This window comes from Drosophila serrata, unplaced genomic scaffold (genome assembly GCF_035046125.1).
Source record: "Drosophila serrata isolate PLE 108 unplaced genomic scaffold, ASM3504612v1 contig_347, whole genome shotgun sequence".
Classification (NCBI taxonomy): Eukaryota; Metazoa; Arthropoda; class Insecta; order Diptera; family Drosophilidae; genus Drosophila; species Drosophila serrata.
In genome coordinates this window covers 672,362-694,939 of record NW_028257245.1, presented here as the reverse complement: position 1 = coordinate 694,939, position 22,578 = coordinate 672,362, and the positions used below count along the sequence as shown (strand labels likewise).

General features: G+C 40.8%; 3 protein-coding genes across 21 annotated transcripts; 2 read left to right on the top strand and 1 right to left on the bottom strand.

Annotated features, from left to right (window-relative positions):
* The first annotated feature begins 446 nt into the window (after positions 1 to 446).
* On the top strand, positions 447 to 15,438 carry stj (voltage-dependent calcium channel subunit straightjacket). Of its 12 annotated transcripts, none has more exons than XM_020959262.2 (24): positions 447 to 987; positions 1,077 to 1,158; positions 2,126 to 2,230; positions 2,295 to 2,571; positions 4,219 to 4,613; positions 4,884 to 5,333; positions 5,455 to 5,595; positions 5,783 to 5,866; positions 7,539 to 7,592; positions 8,976 to 9,056; positions 9,127 to 9,201; positions 9,261 to 9,368; positions 9,442 to 9,513; positions 9,872 to 10,074; positions 10,138 to 10,280; positions 10,481 to 10,537; positions 11,162 to 11,252; positions 11,607 to 11,654; positions 11,793 to 11,903; positions 11,971 to 12,089; positions 12,236 to 12,375; positions 12,478 to 12,702; positions 12,802 to 13,356; positions 13,528 to 15,438. In XM_020959262.2, exons 1-24 carry the CDS (start codon positions 866 to 868, stop codon positions 13,618 to 13,620), a joined length of 3,831 nt encoding a protein of 1,276 aa, XP_020814921.2. In that variant the 5' UTR covers positions 447 to 865; the 3' UTR covers positions 13,621 to 15,438. The 12 variants fall into 12 exon arrangements, with proteins under 12 accessions (XP_020814921.2, XP_086694378.1, XP_086694382.1 ...); XM_086838252.1 differs by lacking the exon at positions 7,539 to 7,592 and adding an exon at positions 6,232 to 6,288; XM_086838256.1 differs by lacking the exon at positions 7,539 to 7,592.
* Positions 15,439 to 15,599: 161 nt separating this feature from the next.
* fl(2)d (Pre-mRNA-splicing regulator female-lethal(2)D) lies at positions 15,600 to 20,957 on the bottom strand. 8 transcript variants are annotated; one of them, XM_086838251.1, is made up of 6 exons: positions 20,847 to 20,933; positions 18,818 to 18,930; positions 17,745 to 18,233; positions 17,433 to 17,557; positions 17,037 to 17,370; positions 15,600 to 16,969 (listed from the first exon to the last, which is right to left on the bottom strand). In XM_086838251.1, the coding sequence occupies exons 4-6, from the start codon at positions 17,520 to 17,522 to the stop codon at positions 16,155 to 16,157; spliced, it is 1,239 nt and encodes a 412-aa protein (XP_086694377.1). In that variant the 5' UTR covers positions 17,523 to 17,557; positions 17,745 to 18,233; positions 18,818 to 18,930; positions 20,847 to 20,933; the 3' UTR covers positions 15,600 to 16,154. The 8 variants fall into 8 exon arrangements, with proteins under 8 accessions (XP_086694377.1, XP_086694371.1, XP_086694373.1 ...); XM_086838245.1 differs by lacking the exon at positions 18,818 to 18,930 and having other exon boundaries at positions 20,057 to 20,938; XM_086838247.1 differs by lacking the exon at positions 18,818 to 18,930 and having other exon boundaries at positions 20,808 to 20,938.
* Positions 20,958 to 21,097: 140 nt separating this feature from the next.
* On the top strand, positions 21,098 to 22,561 carry LOC110189608 (uncharacterized). The gene is made up of 3 exons (XM_020959744.2): positions 21,098 to 21,563; positions 21,620 to 21,870; positions 22,168 to 22,561. Exons 1-2 carry the CDS (start codon positions 21,317 to 21,319, stop codon positions 21,838 to 21,840), a joined length of 468 nt encoding a protein of 155 aa, XP_020815403.1. The 5' UTR covers positions 21,098 to 21,316; the 3' UTR covers positions 21,841 to 21,870; positions 22,168 to 22,561.
* The last annotated feature ends 17 nt before the right edge of the window (positions 22,562 to 22,578 follow it).

Sequence of the window (22,578 nt, the reverse complement as noted above, 5' to 3'; positions counted from 1 at the left end):
TCAAACCTAGACGAAATGAAACACGATGAGCTTTAAAAATATATATTATCAATAGAAATTGATATTTTTATAAATAAAATTATGATCTGAATTTAAGTTAACTCAATTTAAATGGGCTTTTTGGCCAACGGTAGTCAAGCTCCTCCCGCCCAAAAGCCTGGCAATCAAAAGCTTGGGATTCCCCAGAACTGTCACCGTTCTGCCACACGAGCAACAGATGCTCGGCCAGCTGGCAGGACACGTATGTCAACATGGCCAGGACGCAGGCGCTGGGGCAGGTAAACAAACACCTGTTGAACGCCCGTCGAAGTAAACAAATCCCAAGCGCAGAATCGCCAAACGTCAGAGCAGGCGCACTGGGCGCCCAGAAGAGTACAGAGAATGCCTTTTGTGGAGGGACTAGGGTCGTCTTTCTCCTACTTGAGGAAATCCATGCAGCGAGCTTTAAGCTGGCCCAGAAACGTCAGGGAAACGTCAAAACGGGCCACGACAGTGTAGAGAGAAAAGTTTTCGCTGGCCAACAACACACACACACCGAAAAGTGCTGGCTCGCGTTAAAAAATTGCTGAAAACTAGTGAAAATTCCAAAGGACACAGTGCCTGGGATATAGTGAGATATATTGCAGTGATTTAGTGCCAGAGATCGGGGGATATGTTCGCGAAGGGCCAAGGCAGGTGGCCAGAACCGAGCTAACGGGCTAACGGGATATGTGCTCGAGTGCGTGTGAGTGTGTGTGAGCGCCGCAGGAAAGTAGGCTACGAAAAACGCATCGCCTGGTATTTATGTCGCGCTCCCGCTCGATCGACCCCCGCCGTCATCATCAGCAGTTAGTAGATCACAATTATCGGGGCATCCGGGGCAATTATGGCCTGGCTCCTAACCAGATTCCTGGCCTGTTGGCGCCTCTGCCTGGGCCTGCTCTCCGTTCTGGTCTGCTTGGCCCCGTGTGTCAATCTGCAGCCAGCCGAGAACATCAACTACAATCTGTGAGTTTCGCCGGAGCTATGGATATCCTTTATTCTGTACAGGGATAATGCTACAGTAATCCTTAAACTTAACCATCCTATCCATCCAGCGTTCACTCGTGGGCCGACAAACTGGGCACGGAGCTGTTTCATCTGGGCGATTTCATCACCAGGCGCAAGGAGGTTCAAAATGTGAGCAAAGAGCATTTTATTGATTTTTCCGCCGCTCCGGTTTTTCTCCCCTCTACCCCTGTACCCCTTGCCCTCCTGCTCCCGTTTCCCTTTCTCCTTTCCCCCCTGTTTCCCATTTTCGACTTTTTTTCGGTTCTGTTTTTGTGCGCTCCTTGTTGACGTCTCTCTGAGGCTGAGACTTCGGCTCCGTATTTGGGTTAAAGGCTGCTAGCCCGAGCGGCAATTATTAAAAATGAAAAGCTGAGATTCTAAGGCACTAGGACGAAGTTTCAATGCCCTGGGAAAATCTATACAATGGTGATTTTTTTTCTAGGTCTATTTTCGGGGTAATTATAATTAGTTATGGGAAAGAAAAGAGAAGGAGTTGTGGAAAATGTAAGGCAGTGGGTCAAAACGTCAATGTTTGAAGGATATATACTTTCTAGATTTAATGGAGAAGAGTAATTATACAATTTAGTTACTGAAATCTATATTTAATTGGACTCTACACTTATTTAACACTTTCTATACACATATTTTATTTAATTATCCACAAAGATAGAGTATCTTTAAAGTCCATTCCAAGGGAAAACTTATTTTTGGCTGCCTCTGGGTCTCCATATCCATCTCCCCATATGAGGTCAGTGCGCTGGCAGTGACCAGGACAGCTGGTAATTTATTTTTAGGCAGCGCAATTGGATTTACAAATGAAATTGTTTCACACATGGTCTACAAGCGCATTGGCGCCAACTGTTTATAATGTTCGTTATGCATGTAAATGTGCTTGTCGATGGCCCCACAGGGGCCTCCAAATGGGTTTAACGTGGGGGGGGGGTTACGCTCCAAGCAAATAAGGGAATGAATGCCAAAGACAATATGGTTTCCTAAACAAAATAATATATACATAATTCAAATCCATATATTCAAGAATAAAATTTATATATTTAACCCTATTTAAGACATAATCAACTAACTAAATCCCTAACAGCATTTCAAGGACGCAAAAGTGGTATCACGGAATGGTGCCTCCATTGTCGATTCGATGGCCAAGGAAATCGAAATGATGATGGATCTCAAGGTCAGCGCTGTGCGGGTATGTTGCTTCCATATTCCTAAATTCCCTGCAGAATCTAATCCTCATAACTCCATAAATTCAGCGCATTATGGACACGGCTGAGAATACGGCTCTGTCGCATCAGAATGATATGGCGGACAAGATGTTCTCCTATTACAATGCCAAGGAGATGCTGGAGCCCGGTGATCCCATACCGCCCATACCCACGCCAGCTCCGGACATGGACAAGGATATCGGGGAGCCACTGATCTATGTGCAGCCAAAGGTGGTGGTCCTGGAGCCACGCCCGGAGTTCCACAACACTCCGGTCAACTTTAGCGTGAGCTCGGTTCACGTCCCGGTCAATGTGTTCGATCGAGGTTTGGAATAATCCATCAACACCATAATCCGTGTATCTCTTCTCTCCGCTCTCCACCTATCTGTCTCTCTATCTATCTCTCTTTGTGTATCTACTTCTCTCTCTTTAATTGTAACTGTAATTGTCGCCTGTGTTGTAATTGTCTAAAAGATCATGTTCTTAAAGCTTTTGGGATCGAACTTGATGGTTTTTCAATGGGAATTTACTTCTCTGTCTTGAAGTTATTGAAAATTATTTGTCTAAAACTAAAAAATAACCATTTATCAAGTATTTTGAAATATTAATTCATATTTTACGAATATTATTTAATTTCAAAATTTTCAATTATATGCTTTAGAGTCAAGTTCGATCCCAATTTGTTTTTAAAATCAGGACTCTTTGTAATGCTTTTCGAGTCGAAACACCAGTAAAAACTAACTAACCAATCACTCTCCGTCTCAGTCTAGCTACCAGAAAGTAGTACCCAGAAATCGCATCTAGCTAGCTCGCTCTATCTTTCTATCTCTGTCGCTCGCTCGCTCGCTCACTCGCTCTTTAGCTATTTGCTAGCTCGCTTGACCGTAATCGTTGTTTTTTTTTCTATATGCCATATAAGCCGTACGCTGCGCCTCTTTTTCCTCGGAGGGTTTCCTGAAACTAACTATATAATTTGATTTGATTTTAATTGTATCTACATATTAAAATCGGTTCCTATGAAAAATATCTTACAATTAAGATACTAGAACTCGTTGGGCATTATAGCTATGGTTTTCGTAAACAAGAGTATTACAATCATTATGATGGAACTAAAATAATGGAAAGGAGAATATATAATCAGCTTAAAATACTAGAACTCTTTTAAAATTATAACTGTAAAAACTAATTTCGATAGATAAAAGTATCATGATCATTATGATCTTACAAGATTTTATATTCTAATACCAAAACAACTGCTTAGAAGTCAATTTCGGTTACACTTTTATCTTCATTATATGTATAAATCTTTCAAAAATGCTTGCTATGTTTTGCTATTTTCAGTGTGTCAATGCAAAGATTCATATCAAAATCAAATCAAAATAAGTTTCAGGAATCCCTCTCTTGATTTTTTTTCGATTTCCAAACCGCTTGCGTCAATGCGTGCGAGGGAACCGTGCACGTGTCAAGCAACGCATTGTGCCGCCCGGCCCAAACCACATCGTACCTAATGCCCTACCAGATGGGATCCTATCCGATCCGATCTGAAACTATATATATTTATACAAGATCCGACGGTGCCGCTGGCGGTGCAATGCGTACGTTGACAGCGCGCCCGGGCTCAACGCCAATGGGAATGCGAATGCGAATGCTCCGGCTGCACTGCCGTAAAACACGCGGAATGCTTTGCCAAAAACCGTACAACACCCAACTTGAGCCACGAGCACACGAACCCAGTACTAATACCGCTACTACTACAACACACCTGTCACCCGTCACCTGTCACCTGTAACAGACGCGGAGGAGGAGATAGATTACGACTAGGATTAAGTCCGCACAAATGGAGGCCAACTAATCTGTGTTTCTTTGCAAAATTCTTTCCGTTTCATTGCCTCAAACCTCGAACATCGAATCTCAAACAAAACATACAACAAACAAACCAAAAAACAAAAACACCACAAAAACCACAACACAGCACCGGATGTGATAAAAGCAATTCAGTGGTCGGAGAATTTGGATCAGATATTCCGCGACAATTACAAAAACGATCCGACATTGTCGTGGCAATTCTTTGGCAGTTCGACTGGTTTTATGCGTCAATTCCCTGCATCGAAGTGGAATAAGGACGTACCGGTCGATCTATACGATTGCCGCCTACGCTCCTGGTACATGGAGGCGGCGACGAGTCCGAAGGATATCATTATCCTGATGGATGGATCCGGTTCAATGTTGGGACAGAGGCTAGATATCGCAAAGCATGTTGTCAATACGATACTCGATACATTAGGTACAAATGACTTTGTGAACATCTTCACCTTTGATAAGGAAGTGAGCCCAGTGGTCGGATGTTTCGAGGAGACACTCATTCAAGTATATATCAATTTTTTTGCTTTTGCCTTATTTGAATTTGATTTATAATTAACAATTTAATTTCTGTCTATCCCCGCAACAAACACGACCAAAATCCGATAACTGATATCCGCAAATCGCAAATTCGATATCCAAAATCGATCGATGGCAAACACACACACACACACCCAATTGATGCAACCAAAAAACGATAACAAAATACGATAACCCGAAAAAAACAACAACACACGATCCAACCTACCAAAAAACACACTTTCGAAATTCATCCAGGCGAATCTGGGCAACATACGTGAACTGAAAGAAGGGATTGAATCGTTTAAGCCCAAATCGATTGCCAATTATACCGCTGCATTGACAAAGGCATTCGAGATATTGGAAGAGACCAAGTCGTCATCGCGCGGGGCGCAGTGCAATCAGGCGATCATGATCATTGGCGACGGGGCGCCGGAGAACAATCGCGAGGTCTTCGAGTTGCACAATTGGCGTGACCCGCCGTACAAGCCGGTCCGTGTGTTCACCTACCTGATTGGCAAAGAGGTGGCCAATTGGGATGATATACGGTGGATGGCATGCGAGAATCAGGGCTACTATGTCCACCTCAGCGACACCGCCGAGGTGCGCGAGATGGTCTTAAATTATATTCCAGTTATGGCCCGTCCCCTGGTCTTGGGTAGGCACGATCATCCGGTGATATGGTCCCAGGTCTATGCGGACATCGAGGTGGGTAGTGGTGTCGAAAAACACTTTGTGTGTGTCTCACCTGGTTAGCGAAGAACTCTCCACAAAAACAGAACACTCCATCCTCTTCCTTTCCCTCTCTGTATGATCCCCGTGTGTGTAGGACACCAAGCTCTCCGACTATTTGTGGGACATCAATCAGTGCGAATACCAGAAGGCCGATGTCCTTGAATACTGGCAGGTGCATGACCGAATGCTGGAGCCCAGCGAGATGCACCGACGGAAGTACAGGCGAATGAAGGAGGTGAGATTTACTAAGGACAACAATAGTGATTAAGATACGTAGCGCTGGATTCAGGCTCTGGAGATGGAGCAAAGTTCGAAGTTCATGTGTATTGTTGCTAGTTTTATTTAAGCTATGCTATCTGTTATGTTCTTTAAGTGATCTCTAGTTATCTAGTTCTATACTAATATCCATTATTCCCCCTCAGACCTGGAACCAGCCCGTGGACTCGAATGTCTATCAATTTATGACCACCGTCTCGATGCCCATCTACGACCGACGCGAGAACGCGGTAAGTGTGAATCAATGCAAGTGCCTTTCGTGGTGTTCCCTGGCACCGGGGTACCCGGAGTATTCATATATATTCTATATTGAATCGAACTCTATCAAGCGAGTTAGCACTGCAAAATTCTTAGCGGAAATGAAAGAAAGAAAACTGAAATCAGAATCAGCAGCCGCCCCCAAACTCATTAACGATCGAAGCAAGAAATCGAAATACAGCAAAACCAATCTGAATCTATCTATGTAACAACTCACTTTATACTACTACTACTACTACTACTGTATTAATAATTTATGCGTTATATATATAACACGATACTTACTACCTACTACTACTACTACTACTATCAAACTATACACAACTATATACCACAGAATATCACCGAAGAAGTTTTAATAAATGAAGCACTCTGGGAATTGCAAACACGTGAGGTACAAACTATAATGCCAAATTCTAACAAATAACAATCGATTCAAAACTTAATAAATTTCGAACGAAATTCTTTGCGTATAACGTATTTAATGCTCTTGATGAAGTTTAATATATACGCCAATTAATTGCATATCGTATTGAGCTCTCTATACTCGTATATATATTATCCGTATATATATCAAAAATATAAAGTAAACAATTTGTTATACTTTGCGCTACATACATGCATACCTAATCCATATTTAACCGATATATACTATAACTAACTACTATAACTCGTACTATATAAAACTAGCTAATGTGGTCTAGGACCATGGCATTCTTTAGCAACCTTTTGACATTATAGTTGACCACGTACTGGGTTCGATACCAATATCCAAATCCAAATCCAAATCTGAATCCAAATCGAAATCCAAATCCAACGTATTCTCATGTAACAATAACGAAATCTATTCGAATTGGTCCAGTATTTAACGATAACTAGCTATATTGATTTTCTCTATATATAAATATAAATATAACCGTAACCGTTACCGTAACCGTACTCGTACCATTATAATAATTACTATTATAACAAATTATCGAATTATAGCTATGCCTAGTTGATTACTTAACGTATATACATAGAACATTTTATCTAGCATTTTGAAGTAGTAGAATTTACCATTTGTTGTTTTCACTAAGAAAGATTTGGTTGAGCCGCGATCGACTAGACTCTACATATATAAATATACTATATATAATATATATATATATATATATTGAAAATAGCGCTAATTGGTAGCCCCAAACCCGTCCCCCCTTTCCCCCTAACAAACAAATGTTAGAAGCCCATTGATGTTTAGTAAGTAAAATGCCACATTGATCTAAAATCGGAGAAACCCTAGGCTGCTGCAGCTGCTGAGGACCTATAGAGCACACAAGAAAAACAACCACAACAGATCAATTTCAATATATAAATATAAAAAAATATATGTAAACCAAGAACACATCTCATCCCGATTCCGATTCCAATTCCGATGGAGTTTTTATACCCTTCTGATGGACAGGACCAATCCAGACCAATCAAGGGCAGATCAGATCAGATTGAATAGGATCAGGACCCTTAAACGCACCCCGCCGCGCTTCCCGCTCACCGACACCAACGCCACCACGCCTCCAGTTCCACCCGCCCCTAGAATAACCCTACTTAAGTTTGCTTTCGTTCCTAGAAATTGATTTATTAAATACTACAAATACGAATTCACAGCTCATTAATCTAACGACCGATATAAATCCGGCTGCGAAAATAAACCTTCAAGTTGTGAGTAAATTGTATCTAAATCAAAACTTCCCAAAAAAAACAAAAAAAAACCAACAACTGCAAATTCTAATTCTAATGCAAAATGCAAAAGCCTAAATAAAAAATTCTTTCCAAAATGTTATCACTTTTGTTTGTCGCTCTGAGCCGCATGTGTGACTTGATCAAAAATTTGTTTCTTGCTTTTGAGTTCCACCTGATTTCCTTCCAGCACCCACGATTTTTTCGAAATCTTAATTTCTATTTTCGTTTTCGATTTGTGTAATGCCTAATTCCGAGCCACCACCCCGAATCCATGGCCTTATGATTTCCTAGCCTGTCCGACCAAGTGCTTGGTACTAACCCCGAATGATTTAACTCTGCAATCCTAGTTTAAGACTCTCTCCGGCACTTTCTCTCACTCACTCTCTCTCTCTCTCTACCTGTATCTCTGTGTGTGTGTAAAGCTTCGCTAAAAGGACACTTTAAAACTGCCAAATACTGCTCCATAAGAAAAACTCAACGATCTTGGATCGAATCCTTTTGTCTGTTGCTCCTCTCTGTAACTCTTTCTCTCCCACAAACGGGGATTCCCCTGTGTGCCTCAAAATGAAACCCAAAATATGATTATGTGAAGGGTATAAAAACTGTACACTGTACACTCTATACACCAAGACACCAACAACGCAAACAGACAAGCACAACTGTACTTTCTTCGCGGAGAAAGGCCCCTCTACACGTGTAAAACAGCTTCTTTCACATATTTTGTGTTTGAAATCTTTTCCTTACAGTTTTTTTTTTTATTTTTACAAGATAATTGTACTTTATATTCCGTCTATTTCTGTCGCTGATTTATTGTCTTTCGATCCTAATACACAAGTTAATTACTATATTTTCATACACACACACACACTGCCTCCGTACTCATACGCTCTTAGTACTACTCTGCTAGCCATGTAATTAGCCGCTAAAATACAGAAAAAAAACCGCTTTAACTAAATTCTTTGTAAACATCAATACAAGAAAACAAAAGGCAAACCAAAAAAAAAAAAAAAACGAAAAAATAAATCTTTGAAATCGACTTTCTTGACTGTACTCGTAAGTTCTTGCGTAGTAAACGATGCTTCTCATATTTGCATTCGACATTGTTTCCTTTTTTGATTTCCATCTTTGTATTTTCCTTTGAGATGCCCTAAGGCGTTTTGTACTAGCAATGCCATTTATCGAATTCAAATTTCAAATTCATTTTTCAGTATTTGATTAACATGCAAATCCAATTACCATTAACTACAAATTCTCTGTACTTGTAAACATTTAAAGTCCAACTTGTGTATATGTTTCGTTTCCACTCACTTGACCCCACTTGACCCTCTAAATATATCTCAAAATATATCTTCGCACGCACAGACAAGAATTGCCAACATCCTGGGCGTGGCCGGCACGGATGTGCCCATCAATGAAATAAAGAAGCTGCTGTCGCCGTTCACGGTAAGTTTATATATTTTAAACTATATATATGTATACCTAATATTAATATATATATTTATTGTTTTTATAGCTTGGCGTGAATGGCTATGCGTTTATAGTAACCAACAACGGTTATATACTATTCCATCCAGACTTTCGTCCAATTGTAAGATGATGTGCTTAGTCCCCTTACAATTTCTGACTAACCTATTTAATTTATTTCAGTTCCAAGGCTACATTTTGAAGCCTTCGTACAATAGCGTTGACATGATTGAAGTCGAGCTGTTGGATGACGATCGACCCGCCAGAGACTTTAATCCAGTGCTGATGACGGTGGGGATCTTTTAAAAATAATAATTAACCTGAACAAGGAGCTTATTTTTGTCATATTTATTTATCGTAACAGATAAGAGATTCTATAATCAATCAATCAACAGGCAGCAAATGGATGTTGGTCAAGAATCATTTCGATGAAATGGTAAGTCATATTTTGAATACTTTTAATTTTTATAGTTTTAAACAAAAAGAAACTTGTCAAATATATAAAAAAATACACTAGGTGTTTGACAAATTACTAATGCTTTTGAATTCCTAAGCAAGGTATTTACAACTATAAAATGTAATTTTTAAGGCACGGGAATCAGTATACATTTTGCGATATTAAACTATTGAGCCAAATTTTTGAAAACTTTCTAGGGGTTGTGAAAGTCTCTACCAGTTTATTTAGGTTTATATGAGTTTTCAGAAGTTTATAAACCCAATTAACTTCCTAAATAGTATAAGAGAGAAGCCGTTTCAATATAATTTAACTTTGTTAACCTTCGAAATCCTTACAGAAACGGGTAACTCGCATAAAACGTCAATATTACTGGACGGCCATCAAGAAGACACCTTTCACTCTGGTCATTTCCTATCCGGAGCAGTATGGTGTCAGCCGCTTGGACATTCGTACCGATCAGGAAATCCATCGCATGAATGTCGAAGGCACAAATTTGCGCAGCTTTTTTGCTGGCAAGAAATGGAAAATCCACCCAGATTGGTAAGTAACTCTATCTATATATCTTTTATATATGTATCTAACAAGATTTGTGTAACATTCCAGGCTATTCTGCAAGCACAGCAACAGGACATTCAAGACGCCAGAGATCGAACTCCTGTACTTTCTCGAGCGCATGTCTGAGCCTGGCTGGCGATGGCCGGGAAGCCGTAGTGCTATGCCCCCAGAGCACGCAGCCGCCATGTTCTGTAAGTATCTAGGACCCGAGTACAGTCTGTCCCAAGCCAAAACCTATATTTTCGATACTCGAATCGATTTCGCTTCGATAAGCAGCCGCTTTCCCAGACTCTGTTATGCGTTTTGTGTTCGATGTTCTTCCGTTTTTTTTTCGTACGGCTAGAAATGCGAAAATTACGATTGCGATTTCAATGTTCATGCAAATTCACAGCTAACAACTCATCAACTGGCCGCTATCCATCAATCAATGAAAAAGAAAGCTACTATTGTGAGTAACGAAAGTCAAAAGTCATCACAGTCACAGTCACATAGTTGTGTGCACCCAACCCATTAATATCCAAAAGCACTTTTTAGTAGCACTTTCAGTACTCCTCGACCTCAGCACCTGCACAGGGGATATTTATGTAGTGTGATCCTAACTCAAATGAAATAATTTCGAATGGAAATTCACCTGGGAATGGTCTGAATTTCTCCTAAATATTATATTATACATAATATTACATGATTTTTGAAGCAAGTGCGTTGTGAAGTCCTATTCCAATTAGAAAGTAGAAGAAATGGAACAGTATTTATATTCTTCTGAAACCATTTGGAATTATAGTTCTGGGAAATAATACCAAATGGATTGGGCCAGTTCAAAACTATAATTGTAATCTTAAATTCCAAACACAAGTATGATTATCACGTAGTTTATTGACTTACTCCGTAGTTAGCTGAGGAATTTGCACACTTAAATCGTTGTTGCATGTCACGAAGGACTTATAGGTCCCTCACATCAATGCCAATAAAACTTTGTGTAACCAAAATGAAATGTTCTAAAGCAAGTTATGCTATTGCGACTACTACTTAGCCATGTTCTTGGCCCGATTTGATGATATTCTTTGGCTTTCAGGCGATCGGCAGCTGATGCAGGCCCTGGTCTTTGATGCCCATGCCACCGACTGGTACGCCAACACCACCAGCTTCATGGAGGACAAGATCACGTAAGTAACGTTTGCGACTCGATCCGGGATATATGGCCATGATAGGCTTGACTTGGCAGACACCTCCAGTACAGTCAACGCCATGGCAGCACATATTAACCATTTTTTATTTCTGTGTACGCCCTTCTTTTTCTCACTTTTATTTGCATTTTATACCGATTCTTTGTGTCGTCCTCCCCGTTGCTGTCGTTTAATGTCTTTCTCATATTGAATTTTTGCACCCACAACAACTCGCCAACTACTTTAAATATATATCTATATATATGTGTGAACTCTTGAATATCTATTGAACTCTTGATACCACAAAACATAATGCCTCTCCATTATGAAATACAAAACCATTCACGAATCTAGCACAAGCGCATCAAGCCCAATAGCCGTTCTAATGGGTTTGCTGCCAAGGTAAAAACAAACAGTAAACTTCGATACTCAATCGTGTTAACTAGTCTAAGTTTTATATTTAAATATATAATTTTTTTTTTAAATTAAAATATCTTAATTCCTTCGTGGTGTTAACATTTCTATCTGTTCTGTGCACAGGCACGAGTTTAAGCAGCGATTCGGAGTCACTGTTGCCTTCCTGGCCACCCACAGCGGCCTCACCCGCTGGCATGAGTTTCACTCAAACAATGCCGAAGAATCTGGAGCCGGGTGAGTCCTGAAAATCTGCTAAGAAATGTCCACGGGTATGTGATATATATATTAATATATCTTGCAGCGAGACCTTCAGCAAAAACAACACACGGGCCATCGACGAGATTTGGTATAAGCGGGCCGTTGACCAGCATTTTGTGAGGGAAGAAAGCTTTGTCTACTCGGTGCCCTTCGATGCGGGTGGTGAGTTGATATCAGATATATAATCAATTGAAATATCAATTAAAAAATGCCCAGGGTGTAACAGAAAACCAAGCTTAAATACTATACTTTGGAGACATTGATAATGTATAAACTTGTTTGTAACCTTTCCATAACTCCATCTGCAGAGAGCAATTCGGAGATCCTGGTCACGGCCAGTCATGCCGTCTTCCACAGCGAAGGGGGCAAGTCAGCACCTGCTGCAGTTGTTGGCTTCCAGTTTCAACACTCGGCGCTCTACAAACTCTTCCACAACATCACCGGCAATGTGAGTATACCAAAGACATTATAATACCAAGATGCCTCACGCACCTACATTTCAAAGGCAATATTAAATTCATCTGTTATTGTTAACTTTATACCTTTATAGGCCTGTGCCGTGGATGACAAAGACTGCTATATACTGGACAACAATGGCTATGTGGTCATCTCCACGCGCGTCCATGAGACGGGTAGATTCTTTGGCGAGGTGAACGGACCGATTATGAAGCGGCTGCTGGAGGAGAATGTGTACAGGCGGGTGGTGGTCTACGATTACCAGGCGGTCTGCTTCGAGTCCAAGAATGACAACAATGCCTCAAGCATGCTGCTATCGGTAGGATGAAATTGATTGATTTAACTTCTATATCGAACCTCCATAAACCAAAGAGCGTCCTCTACACTAGAGATATGTACTAATGATACCTTTTTCCAGCCACTTTTCCATCTACTGCGCGTGGGCAAATGGCTGCTGCATACGGCGCTGTGGTATATTGTACAACTGTTGCAGTGGGCGCCCGGAGTGTCCAGCCACTATGCGGACATGTACGGCGACTCCAATGACACAGAGCCACCGCCACCGCCGCCCCCAGAGCCAGAGCGCCATGCCCATGGCAATGGCAATGGGGGGCATGGGAAGAAGAACGATGATGATCACTGGCTGCGGTATCTAACGCTCCACAGGACGCGGCTCAAGCCCTGCGACATGCAGCGTGAACTGTACACGCTATTTAACGAGAAGGACAACGTTGTCTACAATATGACAGCCCATGCATGTGAGCGGCCATTTGTCGTCCTGCCCATTCCGTTGAGCAACCTCATCTTGCTGGTCATTGACCAGCTGTGTCCGCGGGACGCCACGCTCGTCCTGACGGTAAATCCGCAGCACATCGACTACCACCTGTCGATCAATGACTCGCTGGCCTGCTTCAAGCAGGCCCGAGAGTTCAATCGCGTGCGACCCCAGAGCTGCATCAGTCGGCATGCGAATGTAAGTCATTTTGGTATTTATATGGCAAGGAGCTAGCTTAGCTTTATAAATATAATATTTAATGAACTTCAGCTAGCTCTTTCCGCCTCCTATTTCCGCTTAAATCCTTTCCCAACCTAAACAAAATCTAATATATAATTTAATCCTCAAAATTTCGTTTACAATTTCCAGGAGAGCAGCATCAAGCTGTGCGGCAAGGCCTGCTCCGTGTACGCAAATCTGGGGCTCCTGCTCCTCTGCCACATACTGAGTCGCTGGCTGTAACGTCGGCCCACAATGGGATTAGCTTAAATCTAGGCAATATACATATATACACATATATGTTTTTGTATTATATACGGAAGAGCCATCCGAAGGGAGATGGAGATTTTTTACTCTAACGCTTGAGCGCAGTTCAATATTTTTCGGTCACCTAGAGAAACTTTTCCAAATTAGTCCTTAAGTAGCTAAATACAAGTATCCGTTTCGACCTCTGCGTTTGCTGTTGAGAGCGGAACAACACAGTGAACAACGGGCAGTGTGTGCCGCCGGTGGGCTGGGCTCATTGTGTAGACCTTCCAATAGACAGGACAGAATATATATATTATATATGTATTTATTGTGTACATGAAACTGAAACAAAAATTCCAACAACGGCCTTAAACGACTCGCAACCAGAGCAGATAAGCTGAAATAAGCCCACAGCCCAGCGAGGTGACTAAAGTTATGGCACACACTGTACCATCATAAATGCCGACTACTGCCCATGGTTATGTGTGTGAATGTGTGTGTAATAGTGTGGGCGTGAATGTGTGCAGGTGTGTGGTGTGGGGTGTGAGGTGTGCATGTTAATCCTAATCTAAGATGGCCACATTTGTAAGTAACACTTAGCTACGAGTTTATGTTTAAAGAACGGATCAAGGAAACCTATCGATGGTGTAAAGGCGATGAATGAATAATGGAACCATTTAATTATATATATACACACAGAAACACACACACACATTATATACGATATATATATATACCTACGAGTACTAACGCCCAGTACCAACCAACCATACATGCTAACTAATTTAAGTAGCTTTTGTATATTTGCTTAGCTTAGCCCGGCGATAAACCGAAACCGAAACTAACCGAAACAGAAAAGTTCAGCCTTGGAGAAAACTACATACTTTTATAGACAAATTCGTTAAATGGGATGGGAAACCACTAAGACAGAAATCGAAACCAAATCTAAACGCATTGTTTTTTATATACACTGATGATGACGATACCTAGCATTACCCACAAGTACCTACATATTTGAGAAGAAACTAAAAACAAAAGACAAAGTAACAAAAAAACAAACAAACAAAAAAATGATAAATCAACTTTTTATTACTTAAAAAAATACTACTTGATACGAGCCACAGAACTGAGCCGAGAACGGAGACGATTGAGTAATAAAAAACAAGCAAGTAAACAGCATCTAGTGACTAAATTATTATTAATACTACAATTAAACATTGACTAGTTGAAATTTATACCAAGACAAACTCGAATGACATCTTCTTAAAGGCAAAACTCTCAGCCGAGGGATAGAGAGGATCTCCGGAGCAGAACTTGCTAAGCTTTAGCCCCCCCTATGTCGCCCATGGTAGTGTAATCAACTTGTGCCATTCGAACTGCCTAGAATTTGTTATTAACTATTTAATACTAAAACTCATTACGCGTTTTTTAGATGCGACTAACCACAGAACTCTGTTAATCCTCTCGCAGGTTGTTTCCATTCCTTATTCATTTTGTATATTCAGATTGACGATGATATATAGTAGGGTAACGAACGAAAGCGAATATCAAACTTATACCAAGCCTGCGCCTGCATGCCTATACACCGATCTCAATACTCAAATTTAAACTGCAACTTCTCCTCACGAACAAAATGAAACAAATACGGAACGAAAATAAAGGGAAATACCAAATACACACTCGCTGGCAGCCACAATTGTACTACATTACATAAACATATTTCAAATTCAATCAAATACAAGTAAAAACCATTTGTCTAATGTGCTAAAAGAAGAAACTGATAATAAACACAAAATAATTTCGAAAATCCAACCAACTGTTTTTTATCTTCTCTTGGCGGGAGGCTTATACGTTGCTTGTACATTGCAGACAATGAAAAATCAAGGGTATTCCTAAGAGCAATAGACAAAACAGTATTTAAAACAATAATTGTCGTACATCAACATATGATCAGAAATGAAAAGCGATTGGAATTTTCCTTTTCGACATAATCTTTATGCTTAACAATTTATTTTAACACAAGTTTATAGTATTTTACACAACTTTCATCGTATTACAAAATGTCTTACACTTATAATTAAAATCTAAATTAGCTAAATGACGAGTTCTGTTTTCTTTTTTGTCCAATTTTTCGGTTTTCTGTTAATGTGTTTTCTTTTCAGTAGTTGCCAGTTCGTAGAAACATAAATGGGTAATCCGATTTTATGCCTCATCTTTTAGCTCGTTCATATGTAAGTATGGTTCTACATAATCATATATCATATGTATAGCAGTGACATCTATATAATTCGCGTATCATGTATGTCTGTGCTGCATGCAAACAAAATGGTAAACGTATTTTACAAGACGCAAGATGTAAAAAAATAAAAAGATTGAAGATTAAGATAGATTAGAATATTAAATGAAGTCTCTCTCTTTTCTTAAAAATCTCAATTCACAAAAGTAAACGTCAGGAATTAACGATCGATATGACAAAATCATAAAGAGTGCGAAAGTGGCCCTTGTTTTTAGAAAATAGTTGGCCTCGCTTAGGTTGAGTAGTCAACGGCTCCGCTGCCATTCTGTTGCATCCGGACCGATCGTCGTCGCGTCAGGATGCGAGCCGGCGTTCCTGGGGTTGCTGCATCGCTGGCGTCGGCTGGTACTCCTGCTACTCCCACAACCGTTCCCGATTCCCCGCTAGTTGTCCCCGCAGGGGCTGCCTCCTCGCTGGCCATTCCCGTCGGCACCGAATTGTCCAAGATCAATGGGACAGCTACAGCAGATGTTACTGCTGCCGTCACTGCCTGATGCTCTTCCTCTAGTTGGGAGTTGCGTCGCGTGGCTAGGCCTCGGAGCTTAGACTTCTTGGGCGGCAGAGTTCGTGGAGCGCTCACTTCCCTAATGGGCGCCGGTTCATCAACACTATAGCTCACTGCGGTTGGCACCAAAGGCGCTGGCGCAGGTTCCTCCTCATAATTCCGTTTGCGTGCCAATCGCGCTGCATTTCCGTTGCCATTACTTCCCTCATCCGCTGGCGGTGAATGTTCTCCGCTCCCGCTCTGATCGTTGTTGTTGCTGCTGGAACCATTGTAAATTTCTGGATTCGAAGGTTTGCTCGCCAAACAGGTGTTCTCATCAATTGTCTCCAGGGTGGTGGGTATCGTCTTGTTGCTGCTTCCATTGGTTGCCGCCATGGCAACAGCCTCGTCCTTGGTGTTTGGCGCCTGCTTAAGCTGAGAGTTCTCCTTCTCAAGTGCTTGGATGCGATCGCGTGTGGTCTTCAGTTCTTGCTGCAGAAACAGAATGGTGCTCTGCATGCCCTCAACATCCTCGTCCAATTCCTGTAGAAAGTCATCAAGCTCTGAAAGTTGAAGAGATGTATTTAAATGGGATCCTTGGAAAGCTTCAAGCTACTGAGTTCAACCTACCCGACTGCGACTTCTTAACCTCCTCGCTGAAGCTCTTCTGCATGGCCAATTCCGTTTCTAGCTTGGCAAGTCGGCCATTAGAGGTCATCTTGCCTAGTTCCTCGTTTTCCTGGTAGAGCAATCGGCACTTGGCCATTAGACGCTTGCCGGTGTTGGAGTCAGGTGTAAATTTCCAGGCGGACAGCTCATTCTGGGTCTCCTCCAGCTTGGCCTTGGTGGCCTTCAGTTCCTTTTTGAGGCGTTCGAATAGGAGATTGACCGCTGGATCGAGAAGGGCGGTGCGCAAGGCCAAAGCAGTGGGCGCCTGCTGGGCCTTGTACTCGGCGATTTGGCTCTGAAAGCGGTTGGGAAATCATTAATCTTTGAGAAATGGAGGAAAAGTATGGAAAAACGGACCACATAGTCCTGGAATTCCTGCTCCTTGTTCGCCAGCCGCCGCATAAGGATCTTCTCGCGGCGCAGAGCGTCGGCGCATTGCTGACCCATGCGGACATGATCCAGCTTGAGATTCTCGATCTCATCTGTGAAGCGAAGCGGAAGAGATAGGTCAGATAAGTTTGGTTTATTGAACGGATCGGTTGATTTTCCACTCTGTTTTCGTTTGTTTTTATTTTTTTTCCACGACATTTATTATTTATTTATATTACAAGTTCGTTAAATGGGCAAATTGTGTGTTTTTTTAAGGTGGAACTTAATACGAAATCATACCAATGCTTTGCAATCATTCGTGTAAGTTCGTGACATGGTCGGTGGCAAACGCTGCTGCTGCTTCCTCCCGTCGTCAATCTCTGGCCGATTCTGATTTTGATTCTGATTCGATGCTTCGTTGGTCACGGGGGGCGGCATTGGCAACGACATTACAACAACCACTACTTGAACTTGGACACGATTTCTTCATTGGCTTCGCCAACTTCAATAACTCTGGCACTTCTTCTTGAACCACAACACCCGCACCTGCACCAGCACCACCTGCACCTGCTATCCCGGACTCTCGAAGGCTGGGGATGCTTTGGGGGGGATGCGTTTTCATTTTGATTTCTTGCATTTGCAGCAATTGCATTTGCATTGGCATTGACATTGAACTGAATAGCATTGCGTTTGATAATTCCATTTCGATTTCGATTAAATGCTGATTTAAATTGAATTTTCCCGGCATTTTTGCTACGCTTTTTGCTTTCGCTTTGCTTTTTGCTTGCACTGTGGGGATAGACAACGAGACAACGACAAACTGGTGATTTTTGTGGCAAAAACAGAAAATATATTTTTGAAAAACACTTGCAAAAAACTCGACGCACACACTGCAACTGGGAAACTCGACTCGACTCGACTTCAAAAAGCTGGTGCTGGGAGAACTTTGGAAAAGCTCTTCATTTCCCCTGCTCGCTATTATATACATTTAGCTTTAGCTTTTTGACATTTTTAGCATTTTCGAACACTCTTTTGTCATACAAAAAGTTTATTGACTTTGTATTTGTTGCATTTTTGATTGCTTTTTTTATGGCTTTTGCCGTTTGCTTTTTCTTTATTTCGTTGTGCAAACACGTATTTTGATTTGAACAAGTAAATAATTATTTATGTATGCAATGGCGTTTTATTTGGGCGAAGCAAACAAATGTGTGTTTGTGCGGATTTGTGTATCTATGTGCTCCACATTAGATGTTAATTGATAAATTGTAGACCTATTAAACGTCCATTAATCAATTAAAAGGGCTTTTACCTAACTTATGAGGACTGTTAAATAATCGCACTTTATTGTACTTGGCTTATCTTATCACACTTACAATCGCACACATACATTTATGAGCTTTTGGCGCCTTTTTATGTATATTTATTTTTTATTTTTTGCTTGGGAATGCACTGCAAAGTTCTTTCACTCTTTCACTTGTATTTGGAACTGAAAAATAATTGCGATTTATTTTCTCTCTTCGGTTATACACACTGGCACTTGTTATAAACTTTCTGTTGGTTATTTATTATTATTTTTCTGGATATTTTTGTTGACGTCGACGCAAAGAGAGAAAGAGAGACAGAGAGGGAAAAATAGAGGGGGCCAAGAGAAAAAGGTATATGGGGGGACAGGCGGTGGGTGCAGAGACACGTTGGCTCTCCGCTTCTCTAATTCTCCTCTCTGCTTCCCCTTCTTCTTCTTCCTCTGGCACGTAGGCAAAACGAAAAGTGGTCGGTCGCAAAACGAAAACTGTACACAGCGCAGAAGACAACGACGGCGACGACGGAAAGACGAGAAGACGAAGACATTTGAAACCTTAGCTTTTAGGTTTTTTCTTTCTTTTTTGTATAAATTAAGCTGATTTAGGCTCTTTTTATATTTTATGCTTTCTAAGCTTGTTATTATACCCTAAGCTGGGCAAGATTTGCATTAAACAATTTCTTATAGGATTTATTGGATATATTAACTGATTACTTGGTGTTACAAAGCTTTATTTTGTGTATCATTTAATTTCATTTCTGATAGTTTATTTTGCACAGCACTACACACACTTCTTTATAGCTTTTACTTTGATTTTGTAGTTCTTTTTATGATATTCAATTATAACTCAATTTTTATATTTTCATAACTTCGTTGTCCATTTGCAGCACGTTCACACTTTTATTAATATTAAGATAGGGTTAGAAAAAAAATGAACTTAAAATACAACCAAAAAACGCCGCTGAAATAATGTTCGTTAAAAGAGTGTTCGCTTCGATTCGATTTGTTCAGATTCACACACGTGTGGAGTTCTTTACCGAGTGTTTTTCATAAACAATTTTCAATTGCACAGCAGAATCCCAAGGTGTTTGTTATGTTTTGATTTAGACAGTGAATAAACGAAAGCAACTAAGGGAGTATTTTTTTTATATAATTTATACAATTTATACACAACAGAGTTTCGAGAAACACACTTTCGTTTGGTTTGGTATCTGGTTATTGCATGTATGTAGTATATAGGGGGGAGTATACCGATCAGATGATCTCTGTGATCACTGACGGCTGTTTTTGTGTACCAAAATATGCATAATACCTTCGAGCAAGCGTTGGCGTTGTTCGGCGGCTGCAACAGCCTCTGCAACAGCTGCATGTTGCTGCTGCTGCTGCTGTTGTTGTTGCTGCTGCTGCTGCTGCTGCTGTTGCTGCTGTTGTTGTTGCTGCTGCTGTTGCTGCTGCTGATCCTGGCTCTGATTGTGATGGTGATGATGATGCGGATGATGGTGGTGATGATGGTGCTGCTGCTGCTGCTGGGACGACTCCTCGGGGCCAGAGGGCGTGGGGGAGGCGGGACCGGAACTGGCCACGCCACCAACAACGCCACCGCCTACGCCGCTTTGGCTGCTATTTAGGATATTCAGATTTTGCTCGTATTTGGTCGGGGGCATTTTATCGTAACTGTTCATCAAAGGTCTTTGATCGTCCATAGTCATTGCAGCGACACTCATAACTCGGTTTAAAACGCTCCCTTTCTAGTAGCTGCTGTTGTTGTTCTTGGTCCTTTGCTGGCGTTGTTACTGTTGTTTTTCATGTGGGCTGAGAAAAACACACTCGCTCGCTCTCGCTTGCACACAATCACTCGCTCTCTCTCGCTCACACGCTATGCGCGCGCTCTCACCAATACCAGTGGGGCCTCTGGGCACACACCAGCAAGCTCACACACACAGAAGCACTCTTTCCAATGGCGACGCGATGGGTACTATTTTTGCAAACGCTGATTTCACGTACTTTGCGCGCTAGCTTAAAGCTAATTTAATGATTTATCGCTGGATTGTTCTTTGATTTACACTTTTTCAATATATTCAGGCGGTTGGTGGCACTCTTACGGCGTTATTTCTCTATTTTTCACCGCTGCGATGCAGCCAAGCTGAAATTTCACGTTCGGTGCTGCTAACTCTTGTGCGGAAACCAATATGGCGACCTGATCGGGCAGTACGCTGCCGAAAATCCCGAAAAATTAGTGTTTGAAAGTGCCGTGAAATAATAATAAATTATAATTCATTTTAAATTAATGTGAATTGTGTGAAGTTTTTGAAATATTAATAGCTTTCTCTGAAATATAAGGAACGCGTTTTATCAACGTTTATAATTGTTTATTCAGATGCAATATATTGCCAAATCATTTTAAAAACAACAATAATTAAATAATAAATAAATAACATTTTTTTGTTTATGATTTTGTGTAAATTTTCTTTAAATTTGAACTTTAAAAAGTTAAAAACATTTTCTTTCTTGACGTTATTAAACTCTCGAGAGCTGGTCACACTGACCATTGTTATTGTTTTCGCTGGTAAACATGGCCGAATCGAATCTTCAGGTAAAATTGGAGCAGCAAAACATCAAGGAACGTCTGAATCTTCATGTAAAGCGACGCCTGCAACAGGATGCGGAGATTCCTATTGAAAGTCCGGAGCTATTGCCAGGAGACTCAAGCATAGCCACAAGTTCGAAGCGCAGCAAGGGAAAAGAGGTTCCAAAACAACGAAAGCCCTATCAAAAACGGACGGAAAAGGCCAAGACGGAGACTGCAAAGTATAAAAAGGGTAAGGATTTAGTTGATTATAATATGATTACATCAATTGACATTTATTTATTACAGGTGTACAGCTTGGCAGTCCAGCGGCGGAAGTTGAGCCCTTGGACGACCAGGAGCCGGAGGGCTGTTCTCCGGAGGCGTCGGATGTGAAACCCTCAAGCAGGGATCGTTACAAAAACTCCGATATACTCAATATGGTGTTGAGCGTTAAAAAACGGGCTCTAATGCAGGACCCCGAGGTTCAGGCATTTTGGTCCCAAATAATGACGGCCATAAAGAGTTGATGCTGTTCTCTAACTTGTTTTAGTTAAGCTGTTAGTTGTTAAATAAAACGGTATTTTAAATGTTCCTTACGGGGCCTAGACTGTCGATTTCGTCTAAAACAAGACTTATGAATAACAGAAGTGTTTTAAATATTGAATCTAATTTGAATTTGTTTTTAAAAACGAGTAATTACTTTTATTATTAAAAGTAGCTTTTTAAAAGCATATGGTTTTTGAGAGAAATTATAATTCGAAAATATTGATTCCTAAAACTGTGCTTTAAGCCCTAAGCTTTTCTAGGTATAATTATTTATTCAAGTAAGTCTAAATTAAATTTAAAATTTATAGATCTTCCGGCTTAAAAGTATAAAAAGAGGTGATGCCAAAAGCTGATTTTTAAACCACTGGAGACTCTACGTCACCCTGGAGAATATAGGCTTCAAAATTTCTGGAACTGCTATGTTCATTTGTGCGCAGTCTCGCTCTCTGGTTTTCTCTTGAGATCTCGCCGGCCGCCTGCGGACAGCTGCGAAGCACAGTTGCCAATTTAGCTTTTGCTACGGTTTACTATAAGTTAGCGATTTAAAGTTCAAATCTTTTAACAGTCCCACTCTAATTTTTAACAATTTTGTCTTTAATAGAATTTAGAATTCTTAATTTTTGATAATCTAATAATTTTTAACTGGAATTCCTGTCTTAAAATAAAAAAACATACTCCAGAGATTTTGAAAAAAATTTAAAATCGGCAAAGCTATGATT

Bases quoted from the DNA above. Each gene is read 5' to 3' on its own strand.
- stj (XM_086838252.1), top strand. From the start codon at position 866: ATGGCCTGGCTCCTAACCAGATTCCTGGCCTGTTGGCGCCTCTGCCTG. The intron at 9,369-9,441 runs GTGGGGATCTTT...TTATCGTAACAG, and splicing joins TTAATCCAGTGCTGATGACG to ATAAGAGATTCTATAATCAA. The intron at 12,703-12,801 runs GTAGGATGAAAT...ACCTTTTTCCAG, and splicing joins CCTCAAGCATGCTGCTATCG to CCACTTTTCCATCTACTGCG.
- LOC110189608 (XM_020959744.2), top strand. From the start codon at position 21,317: ATGGCCGAATCGAATCTTCAGGTAAAATTGGAGCAGCAAAACATCAAG. The intron at 21,564-21,619 runs GTAAGGATTTAG...TATTTATTACAG, and splicing joins GACTGCAAAGTATAAAAAGG to GTGTACAGCTTGGCAGTCCA.